The sequence below is a fragment of the Abrus precatorius genome, unplaced genomic scaffold, assembly GCF_003935025.1.
Source record: "Abrus precatorius isolate BTA unplaced genomic scaffold, Abrus_2018 Scaffold5, whole genome shotgun sequence".
Taxonomy (NCBI): domain Eukaryota; kingdom Viridiplantae; phylum Streptophyta; class Magnoliopsida; order Fabales; family Fabaceae; genus Abrus; species Abrus precatorius.
In genome coordinates this window covers 4,236,220-4,245,620 of record NW_020874395.1, presented here as the reverse complement: position 1 = coordinate 4,245,620, position 9,401 = coordinate 4,236,220, and the positions used below count along the sequence as shown (strand labels likewise).

Here is a 9,401-nt window from a genome sequence, read left to right as displayed (position 1 = left end):
AATTTTCTCATTATAAATCTAACAATTCTTATATTTGATTTGAAGCTTTTATTTAACACATATAATAGATTATAATTTATTACTTTAATGATAATTAGATATAAGTTAAATAAAAGACTCATGTCAAATATAAAAATTCTTTTAAATTTATATTAATATAAGAATATCTTTTTCATAATAATAATAATAATAATTAAATTAATTATGTTTTTTAGAATAATAATTTAAAAAGTTATTAAAAACACAGACAAACTTATTGAAAAGGAAAAAATTAACTGTAAAATAAAAAAATATTACATACTTATTTAAATAAATTATTTTTAATTTGATATTAATTTTTATTTTTAAAAAAATTTAACTAATGAATGTAAATTCTTAATTAAGAACTTAAAGTCAACTCTCTATTTCAAATAGTGATTTTTTTCTTGATTTGACCATATTAATTTATTAATTTAAAAATATAAAATCTCATAATAAAATAAATAAAACATTTAAAGCTCAAAAATCATTTATTATTATAACCCTTATATCATAATAAAATAAATAAAGCATTTAATGTTCATAATTAATTATTATTATAACCTCCATTTATGAAGTTCCTTTTTTTCTTCTTTATTTCTCTTCCACAAAATTAAAAACCATTCCCATGTATTTTCTTTATTCAATCTCTAAAGGACACAACTCTTAAACTAAACCCTTCAAAACTTGTAAATTTGAAATGTGGCCCCAAATCTCCAAATATTTTTGAAACTCTTCCATGTTCCCGCCACCTCACCATTGAAGGAGGGAAAAGAAAGTTCCTAATAGAAGCACCAAAATTTCAGTTTCATTACACTTATACTGATAATCTCTCATTTTTCTTTCTTACAGTGAGTTATAGCAACCAAAATTCAAAGCTAGTTGGAACACACACAACTAAAGTCTTTGGTTCTTGGTGTTGTGTTTTATTGTGTTGTGTTCTTACAACAAATGTTACCTCTTCCTTCAATCTCCGATTCCAACGGGGAACATCATTTCTCTTCTTCTCGGAAGCAGAATGGGAAGAAGGTTGATGTCAGTGGCCAGAAATCGAAACGCAACAACTCTGGTAGGATTCGAGTTGTGGGAAACAGAATCTATGATTCTGCAAATGGGAAAACTTGTCACCAGGTGCTTTCATTTTTCTGTTTGTTTGGTGATTTGTGTGAGAGTGAAGAATCTTAATGTGGGTATGTGGGAATTGTGTGAAAAAATGAGAGCTTTGGTTGATGGGGTTGAGTAATCGGATGATGGTTTTTTTTTTTTTTTAAACGTTGTCGTTTTGGTTTTTTGTTTTTTTAAATGTTGGTTTTGATTATGAGTTTTTTGGTTTGTTTTTTTATTTTTTTTTTATTTTTTCATGTTAAAGTGCCGGCAAAAAACCAGGGATTTTGCTGCTATGTGTAAGAATTTGAAAAATGGGAAGCCTTGTCCCATTAAGTTATGCCACAAGTGCCTCTTGAACAGGTTAGGTTATTCAGCACTGTAAACATTGGTTTTTCTTTTTATTTTCTTAATGTTCTTGTTTTTCAGAATTGTTTTATTTTACTTAAGTACAAAGATAGAGTATTTGATGTATATTTGTATGTGTTTTTCCTTCTAAGAATTTTTGTGGTTTATTAGATATGGGGAGAAGGCTGAAGAGGTGGAGCTGCTGAGTGATTGGACCTGTCCCAAGTGCAGAGGCATTTGCAACTGCAGTTTTTGCATGTCAGTTTTTTTATTTTTTTATTTTGTGCATGTGTGTTTTGAATTGGTATTGTATGTGTGTTCATTCTGAAAGAGTGATCCTGCAGGAAGAAACGAGGTCAACAGCCTACTGGTGCACTAATTCACACAGCCAAGGCATCTGGTTTCAAGTCTGTGTCAGAAATGCTGTCCATCAAGGGTTCTGAAGATTTGGAATCGGACGAGGTCAATAATATTGTCGTTTCGCCTTCAAAGGGAAAAAAGGTATGTTAATTTTCTCTTTGTCCCCTTTCCCATCTAGTGTTTGCTGGTTCATTAAGCTTCTCTTCACGTGTGCAAATTCATGCTGAATTATTATTGATGATAGGAGCGAAAAAAACGTGTTGGTAATTCAAGTTCTGGCAAGGGTCTTATGAGCAAAGTTGTTTCACCTATGAAGCAAATTACATCAGAGAAGGTGCCATGGTTATTTTATTCTGTTTAATTTATTTTAGTTATTGACACATTAAGTTCTACTGATTGGCGCATACGATTTGTATGTATGTATGTGACATATACAGCAAAACATGAAAGAAATTAATTTTAACTTTACAATCATAAATGAATAGTGGAGATCTAATCTTAATCATCCATTTTGTGTTGAGAGGCTTGGAACATCACTTATACTCTCTAATAACATAATTCCTTATAAAAATAATTATGTATGCATAAATAGATAGATATGAATTTTGGTTGATGAATGATGATTATGTTTGTTATATCTTGCAGGAGCTTGTGGTACTTCTATCAGGGGAACCTGGGAAGGAAAACTCTTTGGATGGAAACAGTGATTTAAAGCTTGACTCTCTGAAAGTTCAGACATCACCTGAGAAATCCAAGGAAAAAAAGCGCAAAAGATTAAAGGAGATATCTAATAGCAACAGTGTTGATACTTACAATGCTTGTGAAAACAAGAACCTGAAAAAGCTTAAAGTCCGCAATGAAGTTACAGTGGAGAAAGCAAAAAGAAGTGTCAATGATGGCACTAAAGTTAGCAATGAAAAGGAAACAAATGACAATCATGCTATCCTTCCAATACAGATGGATGGTACTGTGGCTGGGGCTGAAAATGATTTTTTCTTAGATATTAACAAAATGCTTGGAAAAAATTGCAAAGACACAGTTACAATAGATAATGGTTATAATGCTCCTTTCAAGTCCCAAGCAGCCAATGATTTTTTCAATGCTATCTCTAGAAGGCAAACACAAATAGGTAAGAATCATTACGCCCTTCATGGAGAGACAAATGGTCCTAATGCTGCAAATGATTATTCAATTGGTCCCGTGACTTTGGCTTCAAATAGTAATAACTTTGCTCTCAAACAACAACAAAATGATGGGAAACAAATGAGTGGAATAAATTTGAATGCCCCTCCAGTGGATGATGATGATAATGCTGGTGTCAAGTCCCTAACAGGCATAGCAAGGTTTCCACAAGCCAGTTTGAACTCAGAGATAGAAAAAGTTGAAGAGGAAATTCCTTTGCCCTCTGGGATTGAGTTAACAGAAATATTGGACATTGAGTTTCTACCCAAAGATGTCGGAAATGCATTGCAGCTTTTGGACTTTTGCAGAGTGTTTGGAAAGGTATGTCTTTATGTTGTCACCATTCATAATTTTTTCTTAAATCTTTGTTTGATTATTTGAAATTCATTTCTGCATGCAGTGCTTGACCCACTGAATCTTTTAATGCTATAAACAGCCATCACACAATATTGGACTAGTTACTGTTTTTTATTATCATGCAACTTAAAAATCAAAACTTTATCGTTTAATTAAATGATTACATGATGAATAGATGCTATTTACTTGTGTTATGCACACTTAGATTCTCTAGATATAATGATGTTATTGTTGCAGATATCATTCTTGTTTTTTGCATAAATTCATGATTACACTATCAGGTGTTTTCACATCTATTCCTGTGTTTATTTTTAATCAGCCCCTTGATCTGAAAAAAGGAGAAGCTGAAGCCATTGTAAGAGAATTAGTACGTAAGCAAAGTTCGCGCCGAGGACAAAATACCCTAGTGGTTCAGTTCCAAATTAGACTGTTGACTCTGATACTAATTGATTCAGGAATTAAGTGAGTTTATCATGTTTACCTTTTTATTTATTCAAAATTTTTGCGAGGTGCTAAACTTTTCTTTAATATACTTGGATTAAAGTTGCCATATGGATTGAATCACTTTGTGTAGGTCTCCATCCTTAACTGCTACCAATGGAAATAAGTCATGGTTGAAAGCTCTCAAGGATTTAATCACTGAATCTGAACTTGTGCTAAAAGATTTTCCTTTAGATTGGCTTGAGGAAGGCATTAGTGGGTATTGTGAGTTGGATTTATCTACAAAGCTTAGGCTGCTGAATTTTCTGTGTGATGAAGCTTTGAGCACAGAGTAAGTATTTCAAGTCCAGTTAGAAAATTTTATAGAGTACTTTGCTTTTGTTCTATTGTTAAAAGTGGTTATAAACTTAATATGTCCAGGAAATTAAGGAGCTTCATTGAGGATCAAAATTCAAGACATGCTGAAGAAGTGAAGGAAGCAAAATCCAAGGTTGCTGCAGCTAAGGAAAAGGTGACAGGAAACAAGGATGTCATGTTCTTTGTATCTGGATTTTTCTTGCTGTTGCATTGCGTTCATGATTTTGTATACATGTTATCTACAGGAAAAGGGTATTAAGCAGAAGTTGCAGAATGAGGTGGCTAAAACTATTATGTCAAACGTGGCTCCCCTTTCAGTGGAGGAGCATGATGCTCTTCTTAGCAAAATAAAGAGTGAAGCAGCACAAGCTCATGCTGAGATGCTTGAGGCAAAGGGCACAATTCCTAAGAGTATGCTTTTATGTTGTTCATGTTTTATTATCCAATTTTTTCCTAAAAGTTCTTCTATCTGATTCTCATAAGTCTGAATGTTTAGGTGATTGTGCTAAGTTGAACGTTCTTTAATTGAAAAGACTATCCAAGTTGCAAAAAAATAATTTGCACAAGAAAATGAAAATGAACTACAATGTGGTTTTTTATGATTGCACCAAAATGAAAGAACTAATGTCTGCTCATATGAGAAACATCTGCTGGTGGTATATCACATACTTACTCTAATATTCTACAATAGTTTTATTTGCATTATATTATTTACTGATCATTAATGCTCTTGTTTGTACAACCTGTTTCTTTTCTTGCTTGATAGCATTCACTTACACAACATCCTGTAATATATTTTGTTCCAGTTGGTTTAAATTCATCAATTTCTTATGAGAAATGTGATTGCTGCATGAACACTTATTTTTCATAACATCCAGACTGGTACTTAGTTTGGTAACTAAATAAAATGCAGTTAATCAGGCCAAAATGGAAAATTCAAGTACATATGGTTACTTCTTGTAAGAATTTAATGTTTCTCCTATTGTAATGTTTAACTTTTTTTCTTTTAATATTGTAGGGAGGCAATGTTCTGATGCTATGAGAACTGAGCCTGAGTTTTGGGATAGCAATGGTCAGGGATTTTGGAAATTAAAATGTTATGATGATGAATCTGCTGTTCTGTTGCAAGGTAATTCTCAAAATGAATTAACTTAATTTTATGAATGATGATATCATGGCTTTAGCAAGTTTTCTAAAAGAAAGCAACATGCAGATATCAAGATAGCAGATAAAACTGGTACTGCAACTGATGAAAAATGGTTTGTTTATGGTCCTGAGGAGAAGGATGAGATTGATAAGTACATTTCCTCAAGGTGAGTTATTTTATCAAAGTTGAAGTGGATTGTTTGTGTTTTGAGATATGGTGCTTGACATTGGAGAGTTTACATTCTTTATATTTGTCAAGAAACATGATCATAAATGGTTACCAAAACTAGCTCAGTGTAGGTGTTGAATGTTGTTTAGAGAATAGTGATCACCCCGTTACAGGCCCATAGATTGTGAAATATAAAGGAACATACATTTTTTAGCTATTAATTAAGAAATACAGTGAGATATGAAAATTGATTCTAGGAAGTCATCTAAGATACTTCAAGAAATAGTAATGATAATATGTGATGTTTTCTAGATAATTTAAACAATCTTAAGATACGCAATCTAACTGCAGCCATAAACTACACAATTGCATGTGTGGCTATATCTAGGTCAAACATGATTTGTACATGAAATATTTTAAGTGGGGCCATTTACATTCAGCCATGGATATGCATGCAGTTATCTGCCCTTGTGAATGCAACATTTTTTTGGGTACATTGGAGGTGCAAGCACATGGGTAGGGAGGGGAATAATTGGCTTTGCAGAAAGCTCAAACCTCCACCATATGTGAAAACCATAGTTTTGTTAGTGTTAGTGGCATTGCAGTTATCCATCTTATTATTGCTGCTCAACAATAGCAACTAATTTAGTATATTTCTTCCTTACCTGGTTGCAGGGCTAAAAGAAATAAAAGGCGCAAGGTTTCTAACATGCTTTCAAATGAAAGCAGTGAAGCAAATGTGTAGAATGTTTATGGTTAGTATTGCTATCTTTTTGTCAGGAATTTACAATTGTGGCAACATCTATAATTCTTCAAGTGTATCTGTGTATGTCTAACTGGCAAGAAATCTAATGTGTTGTGTTCACTAATATACAATTGTAGGTAAATTGTATATGGGTCTCACCAAATAATATACAATGTTGGTCTAAGTTATTTATTCAGACTGATATAAATTTATCTAATATTAGTGTGTTAAAAGTAACGCGTGGCTAAGAATCTTTGTAACATGATATGCCTTGTTTGCTTTTAACTTGATATCACTAACATGGATTTTTGTTCTTATTTTTGTAGGTTTTGGTGGGAATCGTATTCTCAATAAATACTTACAACTAGGGAAAAATAGAAGTGCACATCTCTTGGTTGGCCGTTTTTGATTGAGAGTTGAGTGGGTTCCCTTGTTTTTTGAATGATGTGTTCTCTTTCTGAAGGGGACTTCCATAGAGGAAAATTATGAAGTTGCTAATATTGATGTTAGAGCTTAGAAACAAATACCAATTTCTTGTATCTTATTTATGTGGAATAGGGAAGCTAAGGAGATTATCATGGTTTCTTCCATCGGTAGATTGTGTTTAATGTTTAGCTTCCAAGTTTTTGATGATAGACATAAGATAGTATTTTGGTTTCTATGTAAATTACAATTTTTATATATGTATATTTTTCAATAGCTAGATGTGGATTGACACATCTCATTGGAAAGTCGTGTTTTAATATTTCTTAGTTCATTTTTATACTTAGCATTTGAAGAGAATCTCAAATCTTTGTCTGATGGAGAGTTCAAAAACTTAATTGAATTATTTGGGGAATTAATATTTCAATTTGATTAGAATATATTATTAATGTTTTTATAATGTAATCTTATTATATATTAATAAAGATTATTAATTTTATAGTGATTATTCTAAAAAATATATTTTAATTAAATAATGATGTAAAAATTTTATATTCCAAGAGACATTATAGGGTATTAAGAGATATCAAGTGGACATTGAAGTATATTGGTTGTCCACACTGTGTATATTATGAGACATTAAGTATGCGATAAAATTGAGGTATCTAATTGGGCTTTTGGCTCGATAGACTGAGTTGAATGCTTTCTGTCTTGTTTTAATTTGCTAAAATATAGGTTAATGGTGGGCTGTCTTGTTGAGCTTCTTTTTTTATTTTATTTTAAAAATTAAAAAAAATTAATTATTAATTAAATATTAATTTTTATTAATATAAAAATATTTTTTAATTGTTTTTTGTTATTTGTTTTTGTCAATCTTAGGTGGGTTGATCCATTAATCTATTGACCTATCAACTATTTTTTTATTTTTCATTTTTTGATCTTTGGTGGGTTGTCTGTTAGTTTACCTTTAAATGCGTTGAACTAAAAAAATGTAACCAAAACAGACTAGCTTGTTTTTGGCTATACTTCTGATGGATTAGAGTAAATTAGAACAAACTAGCTTGTTTTGACACCCGTATAATAGAATATTAAAATTAAAATATTAAAAATTTTATTATTATTTTTTCTTAAATAAATCATTTTTATTTGATATGAACATGTTTCTTAAATATTGATTTCTTAATTTATAATTAGATAGTAAACTTGTAATACATAGAGTGAATATTTGTAATTTTTATTATTACCAAAATTTGAAGTAAAAGTTAAAAAGCCAAATAAAAAATTTAAAATATCTTACTTTTAAAGTAATTAAAGATTATGTTATTGAAATATCATAAGATCAATTAATAAAGTTTTGAATTAATAAAGAAAAGTGTTTACTTATATTATCATAAAAAAGTTAGAAATTTTCTTAAGTGAATTTCTTGAAGTTTTAATAAAAAGTGTAGTATTATATTTAAATAATTTTTTTAAAATATTTTAATAAAATTGATATATCATATAAAAAAGTATATAATGTATAAAATTAATTTTTAAACTCGAAATAAAGTTATTTTACTAATAAATATTTGTAGTTTATGTTAAAAATAAATTTATTACACAACTCAAAATTTGAATACATGCTTTAACGGTGATAATATACATTCAAATATGTTTTTATTAAAATTAATATTAGATCTAAGTAAAACAAGGAGCTTTTATTTTATTTTTTACAAGACTTAAGAATATAAAACGAATCATAATTTTTCTTTTCAGTTTTTATATACAGTTGGTTGAATTTAAGGATGATGTCCAGAGTCTAACCGTTAACTAAATAAATATTTTGTAACTTAAAAATAGAAAAATATTTTTAATGAATTAAAATTACTGTAACTTGTTTGTTGTTGATACAATTTTATTTAATATTTATCTTATAAATTATTCAAAAATCTTAAATTAAGTTATTTTCTTCATTTTTTATATATATTATATTTTTTAATTATAAAAAAGTTTAAATAAAAAACTTAATTTAAACAATTAAGAAATTAAAAGGACTAATTTAGTCACACATGCAATGTATATATACTTTATTTTAAAATAAATATACATATATATAATAAAATTATTTTAAAAATTATTTTATAATAAATTTTTTAGATTTACCTCTATAACTATGAATATTATGTTTCAAAATAATAAATATTTAATCAAATGAAATAATTTTAAGATATAATTTATTTGAAAATAATATTTTTATCGTATTATGTTAAAAAAATTCAGTTAAAACTTTAAATTTTAAAATTAGAAAAACTAAAATAATTTTATAAATGTAAAATCATGTATTCTCAACAAAATTTAAAAGTTTATATAAAATAATAAAAAACTTTAATCTTCAAAATTTGAAATAAAGTAAAAAATTATAAATAAAAAGTAAAATTATTTTAAATGTAATTCATATTTATTCTTCGTAAATTTTAATCCTAATGTGTAACGAAATGTAAAAATAATCAACTTTACATATGCTTCATTTCCAAAATAGTAGACTATGTAATATAGAAGTTTATTAAATAAGATCAATTAAAATTTAAAAGATAAAAAATTTAGATAAGTAAAAATATAAAAAAAAAAAGTGCAACTAAACTTTTTATTATTTACTCTTTTAAAAAATTAGGATAATATTAATTATTATTTTAGTTAAATAATACATTTTTTTGTACTTCAAAATTAGATGATTAAAACATTATATTTGGATATATTATCTGAAAGACAAGG

General features: G+C 28.5%; 1 protein-coding gene across 1 annotated transcript; it reads left to right on the top strand.

The window, feature by feature from the left end:
• The first annotated feature begins 676 nt into the window (after window positions 1-676).
• Window positions 677-6,677, top strand: LOC113867764. The gene is made up of 14 exons (XM_027503217.1): window positions 677-1,149; window positions 1,388-1,485; window positions 1,642-1,728; window positions 1,815-1,971; window positions 2,075-2,164; window positions 2,476-3,333; window positions 3,689-3,831; window positions 3,944-4,141; window positions 4,231-4,321; window positions 4,413-4,578; window positions 5,186-5,296; window positions 5,381-5,480; window positions 6,158-6,237; window positions 6,554-6,677. The coding sequence occupies exons 1-13, from the start codon at window positions 970-972 to the stop codon at window positions 6,225-6,227; spliced, it is 2,349 nt and encodes a 782-aa protein (XP_027359018.1). The 5' UTR covers window positions 677-969; the 3' UTR covers window positions 6,228-6,237; window positions 6,554-6,677.
• The last annotated feature ends 2,724 nt before the right edge of the window (window positions 6,678-9,401 follow it).